The following is a 25,899-nucleotide window of genomic DNA, read 5'->3' as shown; positions in this document are numbered from 1 at the left end:
TAATCTTAAACACGTACCTGCTCAAGCCAAAGTATATCAACAAGGACACATGAGAACGTTAGGTTCATTCAAGAAACACCGGACAAGACCCACGCTTCGTCTACCATAGGCGATGAGTGGTGTTGCTAGTTATCTGTCGCAGCGCCACACGTGGCGCTGCCGGTTACTGCCGTACGATACCGCTTTCCACAAGCCGATTACCCGTCTTGTACGGTATATAGATACGACCCTCATACGGGTCTTCCACTTAGAGGAATCAAGCCACTTTCTACTATACCAGTCTTCCACTTGCTACCTCGCTTTATGATATTATCTTATTGTATCAAGACAGGCCATGTGTGGGCAGTACACACTGCACATCTGGACCAACGAGGCAAGCAATGAGGCAATACGACTGGTATTGACGGTTGGTTGGTGATGTTGTGGTGGAGGTGGCTGCGGTGGGCTGGATCAACCAGGAGGTGGATCAGGCAGCTGGTGCCTGGGGCACCAGCCACTGCCTCAGGTATCCACAGTCCCACACCATGTAAGGTAGGTGAGATATGAGAAGCAATGAATTGAGACGCACGCAATTCCCCTACACATTTGGAAACATGATTTTCATGAGCGTGGGATGATGCATAGTCTGTTAGCTATGTGTCGTACAAAAACGAATCCGTAATTGCCGGCCAGCAATTACGCCTTATTTACCACACTATGCTAAGTAAAGTTGTTTCTAATAAATTGTACAGGAGAATGGAAGTAACACTCAGGTAGTGCCTAGAGTAACATCTCAACAAAAAGAGACTCAACTCTGGCCCACCTTATCACCCGTTCGGGGCAAAAGAAATGAGAGACAGAGCAGATGCCTAGTGTCACGAAAGAGGTATAGCAGTGGATATCTCAGGGGTAGACAGGGGTAGACAGGGGTATGGGCATACAAAAGGGGCTCAGCTACTCTATATGCTGATTCGTGACACCTAGTGTTGCTGACAAGCAGGCACATTAGTGGCGGCGCTTGGCGCATGGGGCAGTAGCCTTTGCGCTGGGAGTAGCAGAGTGAGTGGCAGGACGAGTAGCGCTGATTAGGGTCGTCGAAGGCAGGTTGCTAGGGACCGTCACCTCATCAGCAGAGGTGCTGTTGACCTCGCTCGATCCACCGGTCCACACAGCAGGGCCGGGCATTGGGAAAGCCTTGTATCCGTTGTAGAGGCTGAAGCTCACATAAGGGTCGGTGTACTTGTAGGCGCCAGGGAACTTGACCAGCGGGCCGGGAGTGCCGTTGCCGCCTCCTGTGACCTTGACCTGGACACAAGATACGAAGTGCTCAGGCTCGTGGTCAAACGACTTGTGGACACCTGAGAGTTTGTTATGACGTCAGAACACACACACAAGAAGTAGATAATAAGCCAATTTTCTTACCAATGTGCTCAAAGCGCAGGAGGTACTCGCCGGAGGGCGTATCCTTGGGAATGGTAGCGGTGAGAGTGTTCTTTTCCCAAGTGCACCAAGCATCTTTGGTGAAGTCGCCACTCTGGGTGCAAACGCCCGTCTCGCCAATCTTGAACCAGTCACCTGAGCCATCGTAGTCCTTGACACTGCCATCTGGGGCTTTCGACATGTAGTAAAGGGCGGGTCCTATTGATGGACATAGATATTAGTCAACGTCCAACCTAGAGAGTCGTGACGCGGCGACTGGGTCTACCGACCAGGGTGCTGCATGGTAGCGCCCACGCCAAGCTTCACCGTAACGTCGCTTCCCGCAGTGACGTCGAGTACCTGCGTCTTGGCGGCGTTGGTGAAAGCTCCCTGGTTGCATCTGCTATCGGGGCCGTCAATGTAAGACCCGTCGCGAATGTCAACAGCAGGGTTGTTTGAGAATTTGATCGGGTTGTACTTGGTGGCACGGGTAAAGTCTCGGATGTACTGGAAAGACTTCCCGGCGGCACCATCTTGAACCACGGTGTCGAAGAAGTAGTGGGCGGATGCCACCTGGGCAACGGCAAAGATGACGGGAGAGAACTTCATGGTGGCAGAGTTTCTTGCGTCGCGTGGAAGAAATAGATCAAAAGAGTAAATAGAAGTAGAGACAAGAAAGATTGAATTGTATGATTCAAATGGAACGGCAAAGATGGGAGAAGCATTCTTCTTCTATTATCTTATATCAAAAATCATCGTCTGCAGTTCCAGTGACTTGGAATTCAACGGTGAACATCTCCCACTGCAATATCCAGATTTTACGAGCCGATGTTTCAGACGAAGTGAGCAAGTGTTGATGCCGCGGAGTCCTTCAATCAGAGCTTTGACCATTCTAGACGATGGCAATGTGGCAATGTGCCCAAGACCTGCTCTTGTCAATAAACGTAGGCGCTCACGTAAGAACAATATGAAAAGTGAACTCGCGATCGGAAAGTTGACTGCCGGATTTCGCAGCTGAACACCACATGTATAGCCCCTGAGTTTCATATGTACTCTATTTCACTACCCGAAGGTAGACTAAGACGCCCCAACTTCACTGCTATGCGAGCAGTTCGGACGATCCCGAGACTAGATCGCGAATGTTTCTATTGGAGCAACTAGTTTCTTTTCCCTGCTCCATAGTACGCCACCCTGCCTTAGTAATGAATGACAGGAGCAGAGCTCTACTCCAAATATATTGCCTATGTGGACTCCTTCATTCCGGGGTTAGGATACCATCAGGCCCTGAACTTTACAATCGCTGAAAGCTTGCAATCTGCTTGATATACTCCTGCAACAGTCAGATTTCTTGGCATGCAGAATCAACCCACTCCCACATTCCTTTCCATCACCAGACATTACACTCTTTTAACTCATGATTGGTTGATGAAATGGCCCCCTCCATCACGCTACTTGGTGTTGCCAGCCTAGGCGCCTTGGCGCTTTGCCAGGTTACTGTCGACACCACCTCCAAGCTGCAAAGAATCGACGGCTTTGGCTTCTCCCAGGCTTTCGGTCGTGCCAAGGAGTTCCAGAATGCGCCTGTGGCTCTTCAAAAAGAGGCTCTTGATCTACTGTTCAGCCCTACCAAGGGTGCTGGGTTCAGCATCATCCGCAACCGCATCGGTTCCGGGGGCAAAGGAGATAGCATCCTTCCCACGAGTCCTGGCTCGCCTTCAGGCAAGCCGACCTATACCTGGGATGACGATGACAGCGGCCAGGTTTGGTTCACGAAGCAGGCCGTTAATTATGGGGTGAACCAAATCTACGCTGATGCTTGGAGTGCTCCTAGTTTCATGAAAACCAGTGGCAACGAGGCGACGGCGGGGTGAGTTACGAGAACGCAAGCAGTCTACATGACGGCCACTTTCTAAGACTCTATAGATATTTATGCGGCACGACTGGCCACACTTGCTCCTCTGGTGATTGGAGACAAGCCTACGCCGACTTCCTTGTGCAGTATGTCAAGTACTACCAGCAAGCCGGACTCAATATTACCCACCTCGGCTTTCTCAACGAGCCCGACTTCTCGTAAGCACCAGAACCTCCCTTACAGCTAGGTACGTGAACTAATCACCACCCAGTCCTGGATACTCCCAGATGCAAATCAGCTTCAATGCTCAGGAAGCCATCTCTTTCATTCCCACTCTGTCCAAGGCCGTCGAATCTGCCGGTCTCAAGACCGCAGTCACTTGCTGCGATGCCGTTGGCTGGGGCTCAACCGTCAAATACACCAACGCTCTCGTTGCCGCCGGTATGGAATCTCACTTGGGCCTGATCACCTCGCACACCTACTCAGGTGACGCCAACACCGCTCTCAACACTAAGTTGTCTTCGTGGGTTACCGAGTCTGGCATCACTACAGCCTTTGACCTGACCTGGTACAAGAACGGAGGAGCAACCGAGGGCATGACCTGGGCGAACAAGATCGCCGTTGGCATCATAAACGCCAAGCTCTCTGCCTACCTCTACTGGGAGGGTTTCGAGCTCAAGCAGCTACAGTCTGATTCCCACCTTGTCGATACCCAGGATGGCAAGACCGCGACGCCATCGGCTAACTTTTGGGCATTTGCAATGTGGTCGCGGCACATCCGCCCCGGCGCACAAAGATTGCAGACGTCGGGCATGGTGGCGTCCGACGTCTTGACGGCAGCTGTTCAAAATAAGGATGGGTCTATCGTGGTCATCTTCACGAACAATGACAGTGCTGCTAAGGCTGCTAGCGTCTCCTTCAAAGGTTTCACTCCCAAGGCTGCGAGCGCGTGGGTCACTAACAACACCCACAAGTTCGCTTCCACGGGTGCCAGCATCTCGGGCTCCGGGGTGTCCGTCTCTGTTCCTTCTAAGGGTGTCGTCACTGTCAAGTTGACCTGACGGAGATGCTATAAGTACTTAAGTAGGTGATGGTTAAGCATTCTTGCTAGACCGCTAGAAGGACACGTAGACCTAGCTAGAGGAACAAGAAACCTTCCCTTCCTCATTTAAGGATTCTCACTTGAGAAAGGAAGTACGAGTTGCAACATTGCTCCTACCGCCCTTGACAATCCAAAATAACGGAGACGACGAGCTTAACGATCTTCCTTATCCATCGAGGGATCGAGCTTTTAAAATAAATAATAAATAACTAACGTGGTTCATCAGTCAGCCGGCCGGACCAGTCAGCCGGACGTTTTTTCCCACGTACACAACAACATCTAGTATTTCTCAACCACAACGCATTAAATCAACTATTAGTTGTCGCTATCAGAATCTCCTGAGGGTTCGACATCTTTGGAACAGGTTCGCGCGTTATGCCCAGTCTCACCACACCATACCACAGCGTCTCCGAGCTGGCTGGGCTCTCTTTGATGGACCCCCCTCGTCGTCCTCTTGAGGCGCTGGACGTTTACCTTTTTGTTTCTCTTCCAGCAAATCCTGAGATTCCTCTATACTAAGTGCCCCTCCAAGCTGCACACGTGACCTTTTGGCCCTCCGACGCTTAGCAAGTGCTACATTCGCATCCTCAAGGGTACGAAGCCGATCAGTCAAAATAGTGATTGAGTGCGCCATTGCCTGCGCACCCTTTGACAATTGCTCAACTGCAGCAATAATTGGTGTCGGTGAGCTTCCTTGATGAGCAGAGATGCGACTTTTGATAAAGTTGGACTGCGAGACGGTTTGTTGTGGGTTAGAGGGCGTTTGCGACTGCCAAGGTGGTGGTGTTGAAGGGTTGGCTATAGGAGGTGTAGGCGTCCGTAAATGCACATCAAGCTTTTTGATGACATGCTCTGGGTCCCATGGTGAAATTCCAGCGCCTTGGAAAGCAGACCTGATGTTTTCCTCATTAAAAACCTTATTATGGGCCTGGTGGAAGGCAATAAAGAACTCAGACTTGGTGATGTGATTTATGGAGGCTCTGATGAATAGGTTGATTTCATCACCGTATGCGCGTTTCAAAGGCGAATAAAGGGCAATATCCAATGGCTGTAGTAGATGCGATGAATGTGCAGGCATACTGGCCGTTATAATATTGTTCTGCTTGCAGTAATCGTCGAATTCGGCCGATAAATGGCTCTCATGGCCGTCGACAATGAGCATCCGGTAGACGCCCTTCGTTTGGTTCTTAGTATGTTTGTCGAAGTGTTTAATCCAGTCAAGACCCGTCTGATTATCCGTCCATCCATTAGCCGTGGGTTTGATGACCCAGTTGCCCGGAAAACCTGATTCCGTGGTCCAACTGGCAAGGTGATATGCGCCCTTGATGATCACGAACGGAGGGATGCACCACCCGCCCGAATTGATACATTCAATGACTGTAGCCCATTCACGGTTACCCGGCTGGACAGACTTTGCTTTGCCGCGTCGATCGGCGTGTGTTACCACTATTGACGCGGTGATCATGCCCATCATGAAGCCAGTCTCGTCGAAATTGTATAGGTCCTCCTCTTGGATTCCATACTTGGTCATCATGTTGCGTAACAACACAAACCACTTTGAAACAACCTCTGGGTCTTCTTGAAGAGCCCTTTGATAATCGTATAGACGATTAAACTTTGTTTTCAGAGCAGGCTGTGAGTCCACAAACCGCCTGGCCCATCGCTTGCCAACAGGCTTGCCATTACGGGCTCGCAGCAGGAGATTGGCCATATCTTCCACACCGCTAAGGCGCAAAGGAAATCCTCTGGAATCCTGTTCAATAACGTATTGGAGAAGTGTTTTCTCTTCGATCGGATCGATTTTACGTCGTTGGGGTTGAGCTTGTTCGCGTCGCGGTCGGTTGTTCATTCTATCGGCTAAGGTGCTCTTCGGGATACTGTAGGTCTTTGCGGCACGCGAAATGCTCAAGTTACCACCTGCAGCGCGTGTCGATCGGATCGCTTCAATCGCAAGAATGACTTTGTCTTCTTGGGTGTAGATTGGCATTATGGTTGTTGAGATTTTACGCGTCAAAGGTTTAAGTGGTTTGGACATAAGTGTGTTTAGAAAAAACGTCCGGCTGACTGGTCCGGCCGGCTGACTGATGAACCACGTTAGTTATAGTTAGTTAACGTACCTGCATAGCGAGCGACGCATCATAGCGAGCGACGCACGTCCTCCCAATTCTACCCTCTTCATCTTTAGGTCACCTTTTCTCCACGTACGAACATGCAATCCTCCTCAATTGAAAGTCGAATTACCCTTGCCCTCCAAGCTATTGAAAAAGACCCGAAAATGTCTATACGAAGAGCTGCCTCTATCTATGAGGTCCCTGAATCAACCCTCCGCCACCGACGCGCTGAACGCGTCGCACGAGGTGAAACACGACCAAATTCGATGAAGATGACTATAACAGAAGAGGAGGTGATTCTTGAACGAGTTATTGACCTAATCGATCGAGGGTTCCCTCCGCGACAAGAAGACGTACGAGAAATGGCCGACCAACTCCTAAACGCACGCGATGGGACGCGTACTGGACCGCGATGGGCAGAGAACTTCGTACGACGCGTCCCTGAATTGAAAATGCGGTTTCAACGTCGAATCGACTATCAGAGGGCCTTAGCTGAGGATCCTACGATTATACAAGGCTGGTTTGCACTTGTGCGAAACACAATTGCAAAGTATGGGATACAGGATAACGATATCTATAATTTTGACGAGACTGGTTTCCTGATGGGAATGCTATCGCACGCAAAGGTTGTTACGACTTCTGACCGTAAGGGAAGGCCTCGTACGAAACAGCCTGGCAATCGAGAATGGGTTTCTGTCATTCAGGGTGTATGTGCGGATGGCTGGGCGCTGCCTCCGTACGTCATCGTAAAGGGCAAATATCACCTCCTCTCGTGGTATATTAATGGCCAATTTCCAGCCACATGGCGTATCCATCCAAGCGAAAATGGATGGACGACAAATGATATTGGCCTAGATTGGCTAAAGCACTTTAATCAGTGTACAAGGACTCGTACGAAGGGCTCTTATCGCCTCTTGATCCTTGATGGCCATAATAGCCATAAATCGACTGACTTTGACGAATACTGCAAGGAACAAAACATTATTGCTCTTTGTATGCCTCCCCATTCATCACACGAGCTTCAGCCTCTTGATGTTGGGTGCTTTAGCCCGTTAAAGTACTCGTACGGCAAGGAAATCGAGAAGATGATGCGGATACAGATTTCCCATATTACAAAGGATGACTTCTTTCCTGCCTTTAAAGCAGCATTCTTTACTTCCATGGGCGAAAATAACGTACGAGCTGGTTTTAGGCAGGCAGGCCTTGTACCTTTTAACCCTGAAGTGGTTATTTCTCGCTTGGATTTCAAGCCAAAGACGCCAACACCATCAAACTCACGGCCAAGCAGCCAAGGCTCCTGGGACCCAAGGACACCAATTACAGCACTAGAGGGCGTACGAAGTGCTACCTCCCTTAAAAGGAAGATCCAAGCACATCAAGGTAGCTCACCAACACCAATGTACGAAGTAATTGACTTCCAGGCCAGAGGTATTAGCAAGTTAGCCCATAGGCTTGCTATTATTGAGGCTGAGAACCGTAAGCTTCGTACGGGGATAGAGGTACTAAGTAAGCGCCGGAGGGCAAAAAAGACCCGGCTACGTCTTGGAGGGTCACTTAATAGTGCTGAAGCAGAGGCACTACAAGTAGAGAAGGGTGGTGTTAATGCTGGAGGAGAGAATAACCCTCAGAAGGAGGGTCGTACGGAAGGTGCTGAACCACGCGCGCGACGATGTGGTAATTGCGGGAAGCCTGGACATAACGCACGAACCTGTGAAGTGGTTTGGGATAGTAATGAGGAAGAGGGTGATATATAGTTTTAATTGATTTCGTACGTTGTGGCTAAGTTAACTTATACATAAGGTAGAAAGGTTTGAGAGAGTGCGTCGCTCGCTATGATGCGTCGCTCGCTATGCAGGTACGTTAGTTATAATATAATATACGTTACCCGGACTCGGCGGTATATTATAATAAAATAGTGGCTCTGGTAAAGCCGGATATCTCGACCGGCTCCGGCCTGTAGCATAACCGAATGTAATAATTTAATCTCATAATCGGTTATTATAGGTCGCGGTCGGACAGCTTCCTAGTAGAGGGGTGTGCGTGCGGCTCCGACAAGGTGTTACGCCCGCCGCAACTTGTCACTGTGGGCGCGTAGCTATATAATGCAGAACAAGGGACAATGATGCCGGAGTCATCATTATCGAAGCTTTTGCTTTGTGCCACAGTTGGTTGCCTTGTCCTGCTCGTAACACAAGGCCGGAGATCTCAACCGGGCTCCAGCCCGTGACAATATCTAGATACAATGGTATATTAGTCACAGATTTAGCTACTTAAACTTGTACGGTAATAGTTCGGGATTAACGAAGGAGTAAGAGAGCATTAGATATTAATAGAGTAATTATAATATTAATTATATTAACAGTAGAAGGAGGAAGACAGAGTGGACTAGGTAAAAGAGGAGGGAGGAAGAGAAAAGGAGCTCTCTGGTAAGGGGAATTCAGGGGGAGAAAACTCTACTCAACACAATAGAATATAGGTATCAGCAGGGGGTAATCAGCATCTCAGACCTTAACAGGGGTGTAGTCAGCAGAATTACGGCACTGGAACATCTATTAATCCAGCCAACTTATACAATCAACTTCAGCCTCGAAGTTGAATTGATTGAGGGCAGATTTCTGGCAGTTGTTTGTTTTGCTTGTTGTTTTGATTGTTGAAGTTGCGTTGAGTGAAGCGCTGCATCGAAAGGTGAGTGGCTGTGGTCTCGAGGATTGCTGAGAACTAAAGGCAGTTTGAGTGTAAGCAAGGAAATGATCTCCATGGCTGGAGGCTTGCGGGCAAAATACCGATGTAAGTCGACATTAATGAGTGAATGAGCTGGTCCCCTCGTTTCAGTCCTTTTTCATCTTCCTCCAAACCTATCAACCCGCCGAGGGACATCTCGTAGTAGCACACCGACCTCTCTAACATGTAGTGTTTTCTATGCGGGCAGAGGTTCGCAAGATGTGATGCTGTCAAGGATAGAACGCCTCGCATCAGGTCCTCGTGCTGAAGTCCTAACCTTACGGCATTCAGACGCCAGAAATCTTGGAGTAGGAAGTCATTCGACAAAGTGAGTGTAGTAAAATTACAGAAATGGTGAAGAAGCTCGAGGTCTAACAAGTTCGTAGATCCTAGAGAATTCGGAGGCGAGATGGCTGCACCTGTGAGCACAGAAGACGGAAAGAGACAGACTGTCTCTCTCGTAGTACAATTTCTACAGCTTGGCCTCTGTTCATCGCACTGTTCCCAAATTTTTAGCTACGTTCTGATCGGGGCTTGTCTCGTCTAGTTGCCCGAGGATGCCGAAAGCAAAGTTTTCAGCCACCTCTGAACACAGCAATTTTTCAGAGCCGCCTTAGGTGAGACCAAAAGTTGAGAAAATGCTCACACACCTTGACTTTTCGTCTCTTGTACGTTTTACAGCCAGTCCGAGTCTTCGGATGCGATCGTCGTGGAGGAAATTTCGGCATATTCAATCAAGTTTTGCGACTTTGTCGCTTGTTGCTTGTCGGTTCTTCCGCGAGCATTGATCTACCTTAGATTTAAACTTGAAAGATACTACCATATCACCCGCAGAAACTTCAAAGCAAACTCGTATTCGGGTTGAATAAGCACTGTCTCAAGGACGTCCGTTACACGTTACTTGACGTCTGTCACTAAGACATGCTCGATTCAGCCCCGGGCGTAGCCCAGAGACTCGGGAGACCCTTGCTTGAGTGATCAATGTAGCCTTACCTATGAGTCAAAGGCACGCCCTAGCGCTCCAAACTGTTATTCAATCTAATCTGTTGAGAGAAGCAAAGGTTTCCGCAAACGATCCCAGGTAGGGGGAAAGGCAGCATAGATGTAAGTGCTGCCGCAGATTCCCGCAACTCCGCGCGGATCTTGTGGACTCGGGTGGAGACTGAAACGCGGTCTTCTAGTTCCTGAAATCCTCAAAGCAACGGCGGAGCCCAGACCCGAGCACACCGCACTCAGGGTGCCATCACGGCTCCTCCTATATGAAAAAGTAAATGTAGGGACTCCATGTGAGCATTATTTATGTCACCTCTCTACATACCTTGGCACTGATCAGAGCACCAGTACACAGCCCAGGCCCACCACAGTCCGCATTTCTTACAGCTTCCATGATCCAAGAACACAACATGAGTGTCCGATGCAGCACCATCAGCCCCCACAAGCCTCCTCTGACCGAGGAGAACCTGCCTGATCAGTTTGGAAAGGCAAGGCAATTCCACATTCCCCCCTCTGTACTGTTCAAAGAGCTATTTTCAAGAAACCTATGTCTCCATCGCTGCTCTTGTTCCCCCTGTTGCTTCGAAACTAACCTATCACTCGGCAGGCTTTCCTTATCACTGGAGCCTCGGGCGGCATTGGCACATAGCTCGTGAAGATTCTATACCAAAGGAACGCCAAGATATGGCTGGCAGCTCGAAGCCAGTCCAAAACCCAAGCTGTCACCCACGGGATCAAGGCCGCGCATCCGGGGTCCAGCGGAGACATGATATTTCTGAAGCTCGAGCTCGATAACTTGACTACTATCAACTCAACTGCCCAGGAGTTCCTCGAGAGAGAGAATCGACTTGATGTGCTCAGGAACAACGCTGGTGTGATGGTTCCTCCTCAGGGGTCGAAGACTGTGCAGGGATACTAGCTGCAACTGGGGATCAACAACATTGCCCACCATCTTCTAACGAAGCTGTTGACGCCCCTATTACAGCATACCGCCAAGACATCGGACCAAACTCAGTGAGGGTTATCTGGGTGTCCTCTAGCGCTGCGGACGGAGCAGCTCGACCAGCAATCGACTTCTCCAACATGTACTATCATAAAGAGGAAGGTATTTGGAGCAAGTATTCAAGAAGCAAGGCGGGAAATGTTCTTCAGGCAGCAGAATATGCTCGCCGAGTGAAGACAAGCGGAATCATAAGCTTGGCAAGTATTTCTATTTGCCTGGGTGAGCGTAAGACAGTGTCTAATAATCTGGCTCTAACAGTCTTTGAACCCCGGCAACTTTGTTACCAACCTTCAGCAGAACATGCCGAAAGTCCAGTTGGCAGCGTTTGTAAGTTTTTTGCCTCGCATGAGAGCAGCACAATAAGTTACTGACACGAAGAAGAAACTCATTTCGCACCCACCGAAGAACGGTGCCTACACGGAGCTGTTTGCTGGGCTTGACCAGTCCATCACTATGGAATACAGCGGTGGATGGGGTACGTAAAGAAGAACGAGATTGTGGGAGTCCATCGCTGACTTCAAGCACAGTTTCCCCATTCGGGAAAAAAGAAAACGCTGGGAAAGATATCTTGGATCCTGAGTTGGGTGGCCAATATTGGGAATGGTGTGACGCTCAGATTCAGCCTTACTTGGGCACGTGTGAGAAGGACTGCGTGGTTCATACATTCACAAACCACAGTCCTATGGGCTTGGGTGGAGTTGGGCGAAGCCGTCAAGCGGAATATCTTGACTATGGGTTTCCCATGTGGAATCCCGGCCATTGTCGTTGTTTGTTGACGTTGTTTGTTGTGCGCTGAATCGGAATAAGAAAGCCTTGGGGGCACTGGATATGAAGAATAGAGCAGGAATCAATGCAATTTGAATTTGGTGAAGCGTGTGCTGTCCGGGGTTTAACACATATTTTGGCGGTGAGAGGAAACCAACAGAATGGAGGTCTTGCCACCAATGTCTCAACTCTTCCAAACCGGACGTCATTGCGAAAAAGAGGCTGAAAATCTCCGAAAGTTCAACTGGGATGTTGTGCGATCTGGAGGAACTGTCAGCCGGATTTAAGAATTTTGCAGCTGGCATTGATACATGAGCGAGCCATGGAAGCTGGAACCCTCGGGTAATTTGGGGACTTTACAATGGGGAGTGGCCCGTTGCGGTCATTGCCGCATCAAAAACACCACACTGGTCTTGGCGGTAATACGAGAAGATCGGTGGTCATTTTGCCCACATTTTAACTGCCCGATGTGACTACCAGCGCAGCAAAACAACGTTGCTTCCTCTGTTGAGGGTTAGCTTTCATGTCTTCCGGCTTTCACTCTCATGCGCTCTCTCGCTTTTCCGGACTTGTTTGCCTCCCGGAGTCCCTGTAAGCGCCGCTGATTTTAGCTGCTCAGTACCAAGTTTTACCAGTCAAATGCGAGTACAACGGTCTTCACTAGATAACCGTTTCACGCAAGTTCTGATATTGGTGCCCTGGTCAAATTAAAGTTCATGATCGATGTGGAGAATTGAACAGTTCATCTCATGTGCTATTTCTAGCATTACCCATGATACAACCCCTTTGAGAGGGGGGCAGTTGAGAGTGAGACAGAATTTCCAGTCGTTCGTGTGTACCTACTTCCAATACTGCCATAGTTTCCTTTCCGAGAACGCAGCCATTTTGGGATCTGCCGGACAGGCATTCCCCACACAATGGTCACCTCCCAAGCGACGGTGACGTCGAAATCACCAACCTCGCTTGTCCGACCAACCCGACTTGGCGATGATGATCGTATGCTCCAGTATCTGGAGTCCATCGCGAGTATATAATTAACTACCACGCAGCCTCTTCCTGGCTAGTGTCCCTACCCTCAAATACATTACTAGTTTTGCCACAGAATCTCAACTCTTCTTACTATCGTCAAACATCATCAAAGACCGACTATAACTTGCAAAATAAAGTTCACTTTCGCTACTGTTGCTGCCGTCTTCGGCGTTGCTGCCATCGCTGCCCCGGCGCCCCAGGAGACTGAGGCACCTCTGCCTTCCGAGAGCATCGACATCGCCGACCTCTCCGTTCGCAAGCAGCAAAACGGCACAGTGACCAACGTTAGCTTCCTTCTCTCTGGAGACGACGCCACGGATCTTGCCTGCCAGGGCGCGACCGGTGTTCCTTCGGATGTCATCACCTGCGGCGAGTCCAAGTACCGCTTCACGATCCGTCAGGGCAAGGAGACCGAATTTGCGCTCCGCATCTACCACGAGCTCGGCCTTGCGTAAGTAATTTCCACTGAAAAGACTTGAGAACAACGGCGAACTAACATGGGCGTTCAGATTCGGTTACTGGGGCGAGGGTGATGTTTTCACCTACTGCCACGCCGGCGGCCTCGGAGACTTGCTCTGCAACCAGGTCAACCCTACGACGATTGTCATTGACAGCACTCCCCCACCTGTCAACCCTTAAAAGAAGCTTCGTCCATAGCTTAGAGCCTTTCTAGTACCTATAATGTTTTAATATACTACATAACTTGTTCCCAAGCATAAAATCTGGATCAGGCGAAATCTCGAGCAAGGAATACAACCGCTTTTGCCTGACTCTCACGCGAGCCCCGCGGATCCCGCGCATCTGCGTTCGTGCGTACTGCCTCAAGGTAGGCTTAGACACGTTGCACCTCAACGGGTGAACATCCGTGGACGAAACATATTCTGGAATTATGGACGTGACTAGATTATCGCCGTGTGTAATCTTCTCCATGTCAAGCCATGTAGGCTATTTGGGAGAGCTGAGATTAAGGAGTATACATAATTCGAATGTTGGGATAATGATGTTCTCATGTGATAAGGGGGCCTATAGCTCGTCGAAGCCACGGAATCTACAGTCTTCTGAAAGCGAACCGAAATGTCAATAAATATGTTCAACGGTACACGCAAGTTGCAGTGAGTTTGGGTACCTAGGTAAGGCGAGCTAGCTACCTTCCCTACTTACCTTAGCAAGACGACTTCTAATTCAACTCATGTCGTAATCTGGCCAAACGAATCCTCCTCATTTCCTAGGTACGAAGCCTATGAAGAGTGAACCACTGAAGCCTTCGATCTTAAACAATTACTCCTCAATATTAAATACTAACTTGTTCGCAAGGATACTATCTATGCGTCGACCAAGAACAAGAGCAAAAAAAAAAAGAAGGAAACAACGGCTGAATCGACACTCATAGAGAAGAGCCAGCACGCACAGACCATCGATGGAAGCGGGAAGGCAGGGCCGGGAAAAGGTACGTCCCTCCGTGCCAGCTCTGCCCCGCCTTACCTAATCCGGGTACCTGAGCACTACGGTGGCCAGGGTGAGGTCAGGTAGGCACGAGCATGTTGCGTAGCTGCGGGAGCCTTCGATTCTAACAAACAAACAAATCAGCCTCACCTTCCCAACCGACGACCTCGCAACCTGCAAATTCAACGCTCCCACGATTCCGACCTGAACCCTCGTCTTTACCTTCAGTACAGATAAATACTCGAAGTCTTGCCCAGAATGTCGGAGGCCGCCTTGAAGCCCGAGAAGGACTTCTCGAAGGAGACGGACAAGCAGATCCCGGAGGCAGAGAAGCTCGCGAAGGTGCGGACTGGAGCCCAGAATTGACATGGCCATGCATTGAATACTGATATCTGAACAGAGCGAAATTTCCGCCGCCATCGAGAAGCTGAGCGTCCTAGAGAAGCAGACCCGCCAGGTGAGCAACATACCCCTCCCTTCCCCAGACGCCGACATGCTAACGGAGCGCAGTCCTCAGATCTTGCATCGACATCGCGTATACTCATCGCCATCGTCAACATCACCAAGAATGCCGGAGACTGGAGCTTGATGAACGAGCAGGTCCTGATTCTCTCGAAGAAGCATGGACAGCTCAAGCAAGCTATTACGAAGATGGTCCAGGCGGTCATGAGCTTCCTCGACTCTACCCCGAACCTCGAAACCAAGCTCACCGTTATCGAGACACTGCGGACGGTCACCGAGGGAAAGATCTTTGTCGAAGTCGAGCGCGCGCGTGTCACCAAGACTCTGTCCGATATCAAGAAAGAGCAGGGCGACCTTAAGGCGGCGACAGACATTCTCTGCGAGCTCCAGGTTGAGACATTCGGATCTATGGACCGAAGGGAGAAGACCGAATTCATCCTCGCACAAGTCTCACTCTGCATTGAGGTCGGCGACTGGACCCAGGCACAAATCCTGAGCAGGAAGATCAGCACCCGATACCTGTCGCGAAAGCCGAAGAAGACCCCCGAGCAGCTGGAGAAGGAGAAGAAGGAGCGTGAGAAGAAGAAGGCGAGAGGCGAGGAAGTCCCCGAAGAGAAGGAGGATGACACAACAGACCTGAAGCTTCGTTACTACGAGCAACAGATCATCCTTGCGAAGCATGACGACAAGTACCTCGACGTCTGCAAGCACTACCGCCAGGTTCTGGACACCGAGGCAGTCGAGGAAGACCCCAAGAAGCTTCACCCCGTAAGTTCCAATCTTTCCATTATGGCAGAAACACGTGCTTACCAAGAATTTGTAGGTTCTTCAACGCATCATCTACTTCGTCATTCTTGCACCTCACGACAACGAGCAGCACGATCTTCTGCACAGAATCCAGAAGGATTCCAGAATCAGCCAAGTCACTCAGGAAGCCGAGCTCCTCAAGCTTTTCACAGTCCACGAGCTCATGCGCTGGCCAGAGGTTGCGAAGACCTTCGGCCCCCACCTGTGCGAGACTGATGTCTTCGACGCCCAAACCGGCCAGTCGGACGACGAGAAGGCGCACCAGCGCTGGCTGGATCTCCGCAAGAGAGTCATCGAGCACAACGTCCGTGTGGTCGCCAAGTACTACACCCGTATCCAGACCCAGCGCCTCACCCAGCTGCTGGATCTCACCGAAGACGAGACGGAGAAGTACATCAGCGAGCTGGTCACTTCCAAGACTATCTACGCCAAGATCGATCGCCCTGCGCGTATTGTGAGCTTTGCGAAGCCCAGAGATGCAGACGATATCTTGAACGAGTGGAGCTCCAACATGAAGAGCTTGTTGGGCCACCTCGAGCGGATCGATCATCTCATTACCAAGGAGGAGATGATGGCCAACATTCAGCCTGGCGCGTCCAAGTCGGGCAAGGGAAAGTCTACTAAGGCGCATTAGACGTCCGGGTGGTTGCCGGGGTTTCGGCATGAGTTACGGCGTGTAATTGTAGAACACTATCTTAGACGAAGGCAATGAACCAGGCTGGGATGTGTAAAACATGATTCGGTCTATCCTATGATGATCCAATGCCCTCTAATGTCCCCGAGTATATCCCCACCCAAACAGTTCGCTCGTCAGTTGGTGTGTCATTACATCTAAATGTTGCTCTTCGCTGCCTCCTCGTCGGAAATCTTCTTGATGAAGCCGATAAGAGGCATAGCCCACTCCTTGGTGATGGGCACGTAATGCCCACCAGGGTGGACAACAACCATCGGCTCTTCGCATCGGTCCACAAGCCCCTGACTCCTTGACTCCTCAACCACGGTGTCCAAGCTACCAAGGAAGTGCAGCGTAGGCGTCTTGATCTTGGGCTCGTACGCCCACGCCAACTCCGTGGGCGGCGCAAAGAAACCAGAGTAAATAGCCGCAAACTTGAACGGTCGACCACCATTAGCCTCTCTCAACGCCAGAGAAGAAGCCTTCAGGTCTTCCGGCATCTTCTCATCGCGGTGCGGCCCCTCCAAGATCGCCGCCAGGAGCGCGGCAAAGGCACCGCCCTGACTGAAGCCCACCACGCCGTCGACACCGCCGGCCTCGCGGACCGCGTCGGCGACGGTGGAGATGCCCTGGTCCAGGAAGCGGTAGGAGCCCGAGGACTCGTCCTTGCGCCACCAGGCCCAAGCGTCGATTTCCTGGTCCTCGCCGTTGGCGGACTCGTCCGGGACGAAGCCTGGGATGTCGCGCGGGGAGAGCTGTGATGGTCCGGTGGGGTAGAAGAGGGTTGGAACGAGGTTGAAGGGGACCAGGGACTTTGCGATGAGTTTCTCTAGAGCGCGGGTTTTTGAGCGGAAGAGGGGCCCGGATTGGGTGTAGCCTTGGAGTGTTAGTGAGGGTTTGATTATATTCTGTGGAGGGGTCATGGGTGAAGAAATGTTGTGACCGGTTGGCCCTAGACGGCCCATTCGGCGTTCCCTAAAGAAGCATAAGAACAGGACACATATCTTACCGTGGAGCATAAGAATTTTGATCTCCTTCTTTCCGTTGGGTTTCTTCGCCGTTGAGCCATTCGGGGCTGAGCCTGCTGTCGTCGACATTTTGCAGATGAAAATATGGCTGAAATGTGAGTGGGTATTATTACTGCTCTTGGAAGAAAATTGGGAAAGTCTGGTGACAGAGTCAACAGCTCTAAGACGCAAGGGAAGTGAAGTTATCATGTGTGGGTCTAAGGTGACTATGATGTAGCTCAAAGGGCGAATTGAAGTCGAGGTGTTCAGTGACAGACGGAAGTGGATACTGATAAATCCACAGTTGACTCTTCGCCGAAAAGAAGAGGAATTGAGACGGCGATAAGCAATGGGACCACAATAACCGATTGAAGTACTCCTGGAAGTCCGATCAAGTCTTCTACAGAGAAATCCAACTTTATCACAGTCTAGGACTGTACGGTACTTGCCAATGCCTTCTGGCATCTTTAACCGCAGCGTTGTTGGCTTGATATTGTCACGTGATACACAAGCCGTCCGTCCGAGCCTTACTCTGCGATGCCGCAACTCAATCACAATGTTGACGACCGCCCCTCTTGCATTTCGATTTTGGGATCTCCCATCTCAATCCAGAGGTGTAGCAGGTGCCGTGCCATAGTCATCCAAAAGTAAAGCATTGCAGACATTGGCCATGATGACGCATTCACACACGTAAAAGGCAAAGAGCCCTCGGAGTTCCCGATTATTATGACACGTGTGGCATCAGTACATTAGTACAACAGCTCAATTGAAGGCGAGCCGTGCGTCTATGATACAGCGTCCATGAAGAATACTCGTTGGCGGGTCTATATCCTCGACACGTTTCCCAACTGCTCGGCCATCTCCCCGCATAGCTCGGACTATTCCATTGCGAACTTAATGCTTCTTGGCGAGGGGGTTGCGGGCATCGTTCTTCCACTCGTCGGCTATGTAACAAAATTAGTATGCGTCCTTTGGAAGGTCTTCGTTGGCGCGACGTACACTTCATCATGGCGTTCTGGGCGGAGTTGATGCCGTAGGCAATGACCAGACCTGTCGGGATATTAGCACCTGCCGCGCTCCACGTCGCTGTTCTTCGCGTTCTCTCGTTTATCGCAATTGGTTTCGCTCGAGATTCAGTGTTGATCGGGGAACTCGGACATACCGGCAGCGAAGAAAGGCGCCATCGGCTTAACTGTAAGGGATGTTAGCAATTGCGCGACGAAGACACGGTGACAGTCGTCGAGAAATACGTACGGACGGGCGTGGGGTACTTCTTGAGTGCGCGAGCTCCGAGCCAGGACATCTTGACGGTTGTGATGGGGGTTGCAGGGGGGAGATTGAAGGGTCTAAATGGCAGGCGGTATTCGGAGGTTCGATGTGAAGCTATCAAAACGAGCCTTTTTCCTCCGATTGAGCTTTCGGTTTCGGCGGCTGGACCCGTAGCCGAGCAAACTGTGGCCTGAGGCTATAGCCGCGACAGACGAGAACAAGTGGAGCATCGTCCGTTTCTGGTACTGTCTGGGCACTGGCCACTCTCTTTCAGGTTTTGCCGGGGAAAGAGCCGGATCGGAATACCGCAGTAATATTTGTCCGCGCATCTGGTCAAGGTCCAGTCGGATGGATCCACCTTCCTTTCTACCCCGGCTCTCATGTGACATCATTCGACGTTTCTCCGCATCTGGGCGCATTTGGAGGCGATACGTACCCACCCGTGACCTTAGCAAGCTTCAGCTTCGCTCGCCCGCACCCGTTCCCCCGTGCCGTGGCAGGCCGCGGCGACAGCTTTCCCCAGGTTCTGGGGGCTGAGTTGGACTTGAGGGGATTGGCGTGGTGGTGGTGCCAGACCCCGAACTCGTAGTGTAGCAAGCTAAACATCTCCTCCCTTGTGTCACATTCATCTTGTCCCTGCCACACACATACCCAGACACCTCCTGAAGCTGTCTCCTTTTCCTCCTCTACAGTCTACTGCAACCGCCTTCACCTTGCCAGAAAGTGCGGGGGAATCTGCAGACAACGAGAGACACACACCATTGTTGCACGGTTGTAGCCCGACCTCCTCTACTCATCCAATTATATCCATCCCATTAGCCTAGACTGTTACTCCAAGCACGGGCGAGACCACCACCACCACCTTGACACCTAACCGCTACCTACGCATAGGTTGCTACTACCACCACTTACCAGCGTACCAACAGTCCGTCCGCCGCCGCCGCCTCCAAACGCCCTTTCCGCACGCCGACTTGCTTCCCGTTCTGTGATAAACCCCTGCTCTCGGGTGCTTCCTGCTTCTTACCGGTCGAGACGTATCGAACTCGCTCTCCTTCCTCCTTCACATCCCATACCAGAGGCTTGTTCTTGCTGAACAAAGAGCACGTTTTGTCACCTTTGTTTGAGTAGACAAAACGTCCCTTGGCTCAAGCAGAAGAAGAAACGACACCTCTTGGTCACCAGACACCTCTTCATCCCACCTACCTACCTTCTCCAAAACATCCTTCTTTGCCCAATCCCCCCAAAACCACCAAAGGCAAAGATGCTGAGCCAGCGATTGGTGCGAGCAGCCGGCGCGGCGACCCCGCGTTCCGCGCTGCGAGCATTCAGCTCCACGAGCCAGCAGCTCAAGGTGCCCTCCATGGCCGACGTCAGCGCCGCGCCCAAGAGCGTCGCCTCCTTCAACGACAAATCGAAGCAGTTCCGAGAGCAGTTGATCGAGCAGCAGAAACAGCGGGAAGCAAGTGCGTATACTCAATCCTCCTCCCCTGCCTCCTCCTCTGAGCCCGCCCAGGACTCATCCGTGAGTGCTACTTCAGGACAGAAGGCCGAGGCCACCCAGGAGCCTTCGCGCAAGGCCGGTCCCTTGACCAACCTCATCTACGGCACCAAGGAAGGTCGCGAGCTCGATGCTCAGCTCGAGGCGAGCTTCAGTCAGGTCCTCGCCCGAGGCAAGTACGTCCACTCGATCGTCCAGCACGAGGTCAAGCCCGACAAGGTCGAGGAGTACACCAAGCTTGTCGGTAGCTGGTACCCGCGCATGGCTTCCATACCCGAGAATAAGGTCCACCTGGTGGGAAGCTGGAGAACCGAAGTTGGAGACTGTGATACCTTTGGTATGTTACTTCGCCGAGAAAAACCCCCTATGCTGAAGCGAAACCACATGATGCTAACATTAGCCTCGCAGTCCATATTTGGGAGTACCAGCGCTACCAGGGTTACCACGAGTCAATCCACAACATTGGCTCCCACCCCGAGTTCGCCGAGTTCGATAAGAAGCTTAAGAGCCTCATCACCTCGAAGAAGACATCTCTCATGCAGGAGTTCTCCTTCTGGCCCACCACGCCTCCCCGCCAGCTTGGCGGTATCTTCGAGCTGCGATCATACACTCTACACCCCGGTAACCTCCTCGAGTGGGAGACCCACTGGAGACGCGGCCTCAAGGCCAGACGCGAGGTCATGGAGGGTGTCGGTGCTTGGTTCGTGCAGATAGGAGATCTCAACACCGTTCACCACCTGTGGCAGTTCGCCAACCTGGAGGAGCGAAAGATCCGCCGCGAGAAGAGCTGGAGCGTCGAGGGTTGGAGCGAGACTGTCCACAAGACTGTGCCTCTTATTCAGAGCATGAAGTCGAGAATCTTGATCCCGATGCCCTGGTCTCCTGTGGCGTAATCGTGGGGGGTTCGGACTCTTTCTCGGCTCAGCCGCGTTACTGCCATGCGTCGTATCGCATGCTTCTACATATCGCCCATATCAGCTTTCATTTGTCAATGTCTACACGGCCAACACTGGGTACGCTGACCAACATGTGGCTCAGCGTGTGTCAGGCCAGCGAAGACAACTTTGGGGTGGATTGCTTTCATGGATTAGGTTTCCTACATCAGGAAGACAGATGGTTTGGTTTGATCTTGGACCTTTAGTGGTTTCCATTTGGCGACTTGTATGTGTACAGAATTCTGGGAAACAAGACCAGCACATAGGAATTTGAAAACAGTAACCTTGACAACTTGCCCAATAACTTTCCTGCCAAACTCCGGGGTATAGAATTACATTTACAGATTGGGAAGGACCTTGCTTCACTCGTCAAACTCCTCGCCCATGACAGCTGCCAGGTTCCTTCTTGCGCTGGCCAGCGTGTGGCCCAAGGCAACCAACTTGGCAGACAGAGACATCAGATTGGGATCTGGCAGACTCTCAACCCGCACCTTCTCCCTCACGAAGACCTCTGTAGCCTCGCCATTGCTGGAGGGCGTGCCCAACCCGCTAGGGCTGCTCCCACTACTCCTCGGGTGCGCCGTACCATGTCTGTGTTTCTGCCCGCCGTCCGTAACAGTGCTGTACGTGAATCGGAACGGGCGGTCCATCTCGTCGTGTTCCAGCCTGCGGACCGTTCCCAAGGCCAGGCCGAGCTTGGTGCCAAAGTGTACCGGCGAATCGACGGGTTCGAGGGCGCGCAGCCAGAGGACCAAGCTCGATTCCTGGAGACCTAGGTGGACGCTGATATTTGGCCCGAGGGCTGGGGTGAAATGGACGGGTGGGCAGGAGTCGGTCTGCCAGCTGTGGTCGACTTCGTTCAGGGCCGGGCCCTTGAGGAGGGAGGAGGACTCGTTGAAGGAGGCGGCGATGATGCGCAGCTGGGCGGCGAGCTGGGTTGGGTTGTTGGAGGGGGTCGGGGTGTCTGTTAGGGAGAGGAGGTCGAGGCATTCTGTCAGGTGGGTGTGGATCGTTTCGAGGGCGGCGATGTGGACTGGGTGCGAGGCGTCGAGGTTCAGGGTCTGCGTTGGGAGGGTTTTGAGCTGGAGGTGGATTGTCTTGAAGGTATTAGCCGCAGGTTCGTAGTCACTTAAGAGGGGAGGTAGTCGGCAGTATACAGACTTACGCCTTTGATTATGCGCGTGCCGACCCGGGTCACTGTCCCCTTTACGCGCTCGTTACGCTGCGTGCTCATGACGAGAGTGCTTCCCGGGTCGATTGGGGCCAGGAGAGCGTAGCAGTCCTGCAGGCCGTGGCGGATGTCCTTGAGGATCGTGTGTGTTTCTACGACGATCCATTCTAGCTCGCGGGCCTGTGATAGGCGGTCGAGTCTGATTAGCATTGTGTCTATCGAGATTGCGAATACAAGATCGAGAATCCGGCGCGGGGCAAACAGAGACGGCGAGGGTACATACGAGGCATTCCTGTTTCCCTTTTATCAACTCCTCTGGGGCCACTGGAGGCCAGATTGCTATTGACATGTTGTCACTTCGAGTATTCTCCTGTTTCGACAGCTACTGGTAGGCTTCGTTGTTCGCTGATCGGATCGCAGGCAGCCGCAACAGGGCAATTGGTATCATTCGATTAGCTCATGGTGGACAGTTTGAAGCTCCTGTCTGGGATCTCGTCATTGTGGGAGGCTTTGGACCAGGATGGTCGGTGCACGGTGCCTTGTTAAGTTGGGCCCGAACCGATTTCGCGGAAGGGAGGTGCGCCTATGCCCCGCTGCTGCAGACGGGCCTAGACCCACTCTATGCACTTTTCTCGTCTGGTGGATGTTCAGCATCTTTTTCGATGATTTGTTGCAGCTTCAGGTCGGCGTATCTCACAAGAACACTACACGAACTCAGAAAACTTCTCGATCTATGCTTTGAGATCATCCATACACGCTTCATCTCATTCATTTTCCCCCCAAAACCCTCCTTCACCTCATAAGTACTATCAAGCTCCGCAAGATCATCAAGGCAGAAACAAATATTCGCCTCAGACTCATACCCACACAGCTGGCCTACCCTAACATGGCGCCTACTCATCCAGCAACACAAGGCCACGCTGGCAAAGACAACTCAACCTCAAAGAGACAATCATCATCCACAATGACCAAATTGCCTCGACTGCCTGAAGGTAAACCCCTCAGTCCATGACTATATCTAGCCTCCACCTAAATGAGTCTCCGCGCTAACACCATCCCAGGCTCCAAGATTCAAAAGCGCGCCCTGCCTCGCTGTCAACAACCCAACTCATCAAAATCACAACTTATTTACGTGTCCGCATCAACACCGTTCATGTCAGCCGTCTCACGCGTCCGCAAGCAGCTAGATAAATCCCTCAAAGGCAACGCGCCCTCGACGAGGGGCATGAACCTGAACCAGCGCATCGACCTACTTCACCGCGACAATGGCACCAAAGGAGGAAATGGGGAGGCGATCGTGCTCGGCACCGGCCGGGCCATTGAGAAGGCTCTCAGTATTGCGGCGTGGTTCACCGAGCAGAGCGATTGCGAGGTCGAGGTGAGGACAAAGACCGTGGGCACGGTCGATGACGTTGTGCTCAAGGAGGAGGATGAGGGGTTCGGGGACGAAAGTCGTGTGAGGAAGATCAGCTGCCTTGAAGTTATTGTGAGGCTTCGATGATACCCTATCAGCCTTTGAATATGCATTTTGCTACCCTGCAACCTTGCGGAGATTGATGAAGTTCAATTCGGCGCCGGGTCTTCGGCGGCGTTCGGACGAGCTGGACCGGCCTGGCTGAAAGGTCACGCACTATGACTCGCGGCCTAACAACGATACTTGTTCTGTACTCGGACATGGTTGGGTTATCAAGATATCAGCAGGCCGTCTTGGGTGGTTTCTCGAGTCCGCAAAGCAGGATCCGGTGGGAGTTTATGATACCCGGCCCCTAGGCCTCAATACATCTATTGACCAAACCTAAATTGAGTGTGTTCTAGGATGGAAGACCATCTCCCCTTGTTTGAACGGAGTTATTCGGCCCAGATCATGTCATCAACTCGTCGGATTTATAGACAACGGCTGTGTTGGCTAATTCTCAGTTAAAGCTCCGCTGACTAACACCGAGTATGTTCCTATGCATAGCTCTAGTAATAAAGCGCTGGCCCCTGACGAGGTCGAAGATGCACTTGATCTCCATGTTCAGATGCCGCTAAGATCGAAAGCGGCAGGAGGTTCTAGAGGTTCTTTCAGCCGGATCAACGGGATCGCTTAACACCAACGGCTTTGGGACACAGATCCGCGTAGATTTTGGATCGGGGGAGTTTCTTAGACTTTAAGTATTCGGATTCGCTTCGTTCGATGTTGACTGACGACCCGTGGGAGCCGGTCGTAGACTTTGGACTTTTCGCGAGCCGGGGTGATCACTCACGAACTCTCGAGTCATTCACTCAGCTCAAGTCGGCAAAAGTTCGCCGTACTATGGCACCAGTGTAATTATTTTCGCAAAACAAAGTTTAGACTAGAAGGAGGCGAGGATTGCCATATTAATACGGAGCTGTGATGGACTCCGAACCGGAACTGCCTGCCGAAGTTATGCTGAGTCCTTCATCAAGACTTAGAGATCCCCCTAAGTATCCCATCGAGTGCGGATTAACGTCAAAAACGCCAAGGCCAGAACTACCCACTATCGTACCCACTTTTACTCCGCACTTCAATGAGTACATGACGAAACATCATTTGAACCTTTGTTTTCTTCCTTATTGTCACCACCAAAATTATCATTTTGTTCAATGCCGCGATGTCTTCTAGCGATTCCGATGCCTCCGGGGCTTCCGGGGCTTCCGGGGCTTCCGGGGCTTCCGGGGCTTCCGTACGGAGCTGTATTATGGTTGAGCTCCCTCCTGAAGACCTCGCCGTCGCTTGCACTGCCGATTGTACGTCGGAGCGGTGCGATAACAGCACAGTCCGGCCCCACGAACCCCCAGCCGTTGAACGCGGGCGGCCGGGCACCTTCAGACCCTTTGACGTACCCGCCCGGGGCCGAGGGATACGGGACCTACCGGCAGCCCCGCTTGACCTATTTCTCCAGTATGTCTCCCGGGACCTTGTTGAGCAGTGGGCGCAATGGACGAATACGGCGCCGTTATCTAAGGAAGGCCCCCGGGCTAAACGGTCAAGAGTGTATGAGTGGAGAAAGACCTCTGTAGAAGAGATTTACCTCTTCTTAGGAATCCTACTTTATATGGGGATTCATAATGAATCTCAAATATCAAGATACTGGTCAACTCAACAGCAAAAGGAGGATCCCATCCATCTATTCACCCGGTTTATCTCCCGGGACCGCTTCCAAAGTCTACTCCGGCAGCTACGCATCTTTAACACCTCTGATTTCCAGCCTAGCCAGTCAGGTCAACACCAAGCCCAAGCCGGGATGCCGGATATATACCGGAAGGTCAACGATTGGTCAGCCCATATTCAAGAGACTGGAGATTCCTTCTACATAGCCGGCTCTGACCTTACTGTTGATGAGGCTATGGTCCGGTTTACAGGCCGGTCCCTAGAGACGACAACAATACCAACAAAGCCGACCCCAACTGGCTTCGTTGGCTGGATTCTTGCCCAATCAGGCTACTGTCTACGATGGCTCTGGCATGTACACGTCAAGGGCCCGTACGGACTAGTCCCTCAAGCCCGGCCAGCAGATAGTCAGGCTGGAGTAGCTATCACAGTCCCATTGACACCAACGCAGCGTGTTATAACAACACTTATTACCTTACTTCCAGCTGCAGTCTACCATGTGTTTCTAGATAATCTCTTCGCGTCTGTACGGCTTCTTCGGGCCC

The 25,899-nt window shown here is 51.6% G+C and overlaps 10 protein-coding genes across 10 annotated transcripts; 6 read left to right on the top strand and 4 right to left on the bottom strand.

Annotated features, from left to right (window-relative positions):
* Positions 1-894: 894 nt before the first annotated feature.
* Positions 895-2,082, bottom strand: BDP81DRAFT_414900 (fungal cellulose binding domain-containing protein). Its single transcript, XM_060589401.1, has 3 exons — positions 1,689-2,082; positions 1,402-1,617; positions 895-1,337 (listed from the first exon to the last, which is right to left on the bottom strand). Exons 1-3 carry the CDS (start codon positions 2,005-2,007, stop codon positions 985-987), a joined length of 888 nt encoding a protein of 295 aa, XP_060452515.1. The 5' UTR covers positions 2,008-2,082; the 3' UTR covers positions 895-984.
* Positions 2,083-2,684: 602 nt separating this feature from the next.
* Positions 2,685-4,594, top strand: BDP81DRAFT_338902 (cellulosome enzyme). The gene is made up of 3 exons (XM_060585997.1): positions 2,685-3,265; positions 3,322-3,468; positions 3,522-4,594. Exons 1-3 carry the CDS (start codon positions 2,829-2,831, stop codon positions 4,309-4,311), a joined length of 1,374 nt encoding a protein of 457 aa, XP_060452514.1. The 5' UTR covers positions 2,685-2,828; the 3' UTR covers positions 4,312-4,594.
* Positions 4,595-10,587: 5,993 nt separating this feature from the next.
* BDP81DRAFT_488030 (short-chain dehydrogenase) lies at positions 10,588-12,112 on the top strand (the record flags this gene model as incomplete). Its single annotated transcript, XM_060595236.1, has 7 exons — positions 10,588-10,665; positions 10,827-11,071; positions 11,197-11,377; positions 11,439-11,507; positions 11,562-11,655; positions 11,708-11,818; positions 11,859-12,112. 7 exons carry the CDS (start codon positions 10,588-10,590, stop codon positions 11,954-11,956), a joined length of 876 nt encoding a protein of 291 aa, XP_060452513.1. The 3' UTR covers positions 11,957-12,112.
* Positions 12,113-12,862: 750 nt separating this feature from the next.
* On the top strand, positions 12,863-13,613 carry BDP81DRAFT_457076 (uncharacterized protein; the record flags this gene model as incomplete). Its single annotated transcript, XM_060593243.1, has 3 exons — positions 12,863-12,883; positions 13,112-13,425; positions 13,484-13,613. The coding sequence occupies 3 exons, from the start codon at positions 12,863-12,865 to the stop codon at positions 13,611-13,613; spliced, it is 465 nt and encodes a 154-aa protein (XP_060452512.1).
* A 1,288-nt stretch (positions 13,614-14,901) lies between these two features.
* BDP81DRAFT_21764 (PCI domain-containing protein) lies at positions 14,902-16,419 on the top strand. Its single transcript, XM_060582743.1, has 2 exons — positions 14,902-15,647; positions 15,703-16,419. Exons 1-2 carry the CDS (start codon positions 15,006-15,008, stop codon positions 16,318-16,320), a joined length of 1,260 nt encoding a protein of 419 aa, XP_060452511.1. The 5' UTR covers positions 14,902-15,005; the 3' UTR covers positions 16,321-16,419.
* A 98-nt stretch (positions 16,420-16,517) lies between these two features.
* Positions 16,518-17,456, bottom strand: BDP81DRAFT_305416 (serine hydrolase; the record flags this gene model as incomplete). The annotated part of the gene is made up of 2 exons (XM_060583172.1): positions 16,518-17,236; positions 17,369-17,456. 2 exons carry the CDS (start codon positions 17,454-17,456, stop codon positions 16,518-16,520), a joined length of 807 nt encoding a protein of 268 aa, XP_060452510.1.
* Positions 17,457-18,260: 804 nt separating this feature from the next.
* BDP81DRAFT_389238 (ATP synthase subunit J) lies at positions 18,261-18,669 on the bottom strand (the record flags this gene model as incomplete). Its single annotated transcript, XM_060587237.1, has 4 exons — positions 18,261-18,310; positions 18,366-18,416; positions 18,529-18,558; positions 18,621-18,669. 4 exons carry the CDS (start codon positions 18,667-18,669, stop codon positions 18,261-18,263), a joined length of 180 nt encoding a protein of 59 aa, XP_060452509.1.
* A 911-nt stretch (positions 18,670-19,580) lies between these two features.
* Positions 19,581-21,228, top strand: BDP81DRAFT_21721 (uncharacterized protein). The gene is made up of 2 exons (XM_060582732.1): positions 19,581-20,470; positions 20,542-21,228. Exons 1-2 carry the CDS (start codon positions 19,897-19,899, stop codon positions 21,024-21,026), a joined length of 1,059 nt encoding a protein of 352 aa, XP_060452508.1. The 5' UTR covers positions 19,581-19,896; the 3' UTR covers positions 21,027-21,228.
* A 202-nt stretch (positions 21,229-21,430) lies between these two features.
* On the bottom strand, positions 21,431-22,588 carry BDP81DRAFT_305992 (RAVE subunit 2/Rogdi; the record flags this gene model as incomplete). The annotated part of the gene is made up of 3 exons (XM_060583232.1): positions 21,431-22,165; positions 22,234-22,419; positions 22,523-22,588. 3 exons carry the CDS (start codon positions 22,586-22,588, stop codon positions 21,431-21,433), a joined length of 987 nt encoding a protein of 328 aa, XP_060452507.1.
* Positions 22,589-23,125: 537 nt separating this feature from the next.
* BDP81DRAFT_389235 (Rpp20 subunit of nuclear RNase MRP and P-domain-containing protein) lies at positions 23,126-23,740 on the top strand (the record flags this gene model as incomplete). Its single annotated transcript, XM_060587236.1, has 2 exons — positions 23,126-23,231; positions 23,301-23,740. The coding sequence occupies 2 exons, from the start codon at positions 23,126-23,128 to the stop codon at positions 23,738-23,740; spliced, it is 546 nt and encodes a 181-aa protein (XP_060452506.1).
* Positions 23,741-25,899: the final 2,159 nt, after the last annotated feature.

The sequence above is a fragment of the Colletotrichum phormii genome (genome assembly GCF_030913505.1).
Source record: "Colletotrichum phormii strain CBS 102054 chromosome Unknown BDP81scaffold_1, whole genome shotgun sequence".
Classification (NCBI taxonomy): Eukaryota; Fungi; Ascomycota; class Sordariomycetes; order Glomerellales; family Glomerellaceae; genus Colletotrichum; species Colletotrichum phormii.
Note: the sequence above shows the minus strand (reverse complement) of the source record. Positions and strands in the feature narration are given on the sequence as shown.

Coding starts and splice junctions, on each gene's coding strand:
- BDP81DRAFT_414900 (XM_060589401.1), bottom strand. CDS start 2,007: ATGAAGTTCTCTCCCGTCATCTTTGCCGTTGCCCAGGTGGCATCCGCC. Junction 1,618..1,688: donor CGCTACCATGCAGCACCCTG/GTCGGTAGACCC, acceptor GTCCATCAATAG/GACCCGCCCTTTACTACATG. Junction 1,338..1,401: donor CCTGCGCTTTGAGCACATTG/GTAAGAAAATTG, acceptor ACAAACTCTCAG/GTGTCCACAAGTCGTTTGAC.
- BDP81DRAFT_21721 (XM_060582732.1), top strand. CDS start 19,897: ATGCTGAGCCAGCGATTGGTGCGAGCAGCCGGCGCGGCGACCCCGCGT. Junction 20,471..20,541: donor TGGAGACTGTGATACCTTTG/GTATGTTACTTC, acceptor TTAGCCTCGCAG/TCCATATTTGGGAGTACCAG.
- BDP81DRAFT_338902 (XM_060585997.1), top strand. CDS start 2,829: ATGGCCCCCTCCATCACGCTACTTGGTGTTGCCAGCCTAGGCGCCTTG. Junction 3,266..3,321: donor GGCAACGAGGCGACGGCGGG/GTGAGTTACGAG, acceptor AAGACTCTATAG/ATATTTATGCGGCACGACTG. Junction 3,469..3,521: donor CTCAACGAGCCCGACTTCTC/GTAAGCACCAGA, acceptor ATCACCACCCAG/TCCTGGATACTCCCAGATGC.
- BDP81DRAFT_21764 (XM_060582743.1), top strand. CDS start 15,006: ATGAACGAGCAGGTCCTGATTCTCTCGAAGAAGCATGGACAGCTCAAG. Junction 15,648..15,702: donor ACCCCAAGAAGCTTCACCCC/GTAAGTTCCAAT, acceptor AAGAATTTGTAG/GTTCTTCAACGCATCATCTA.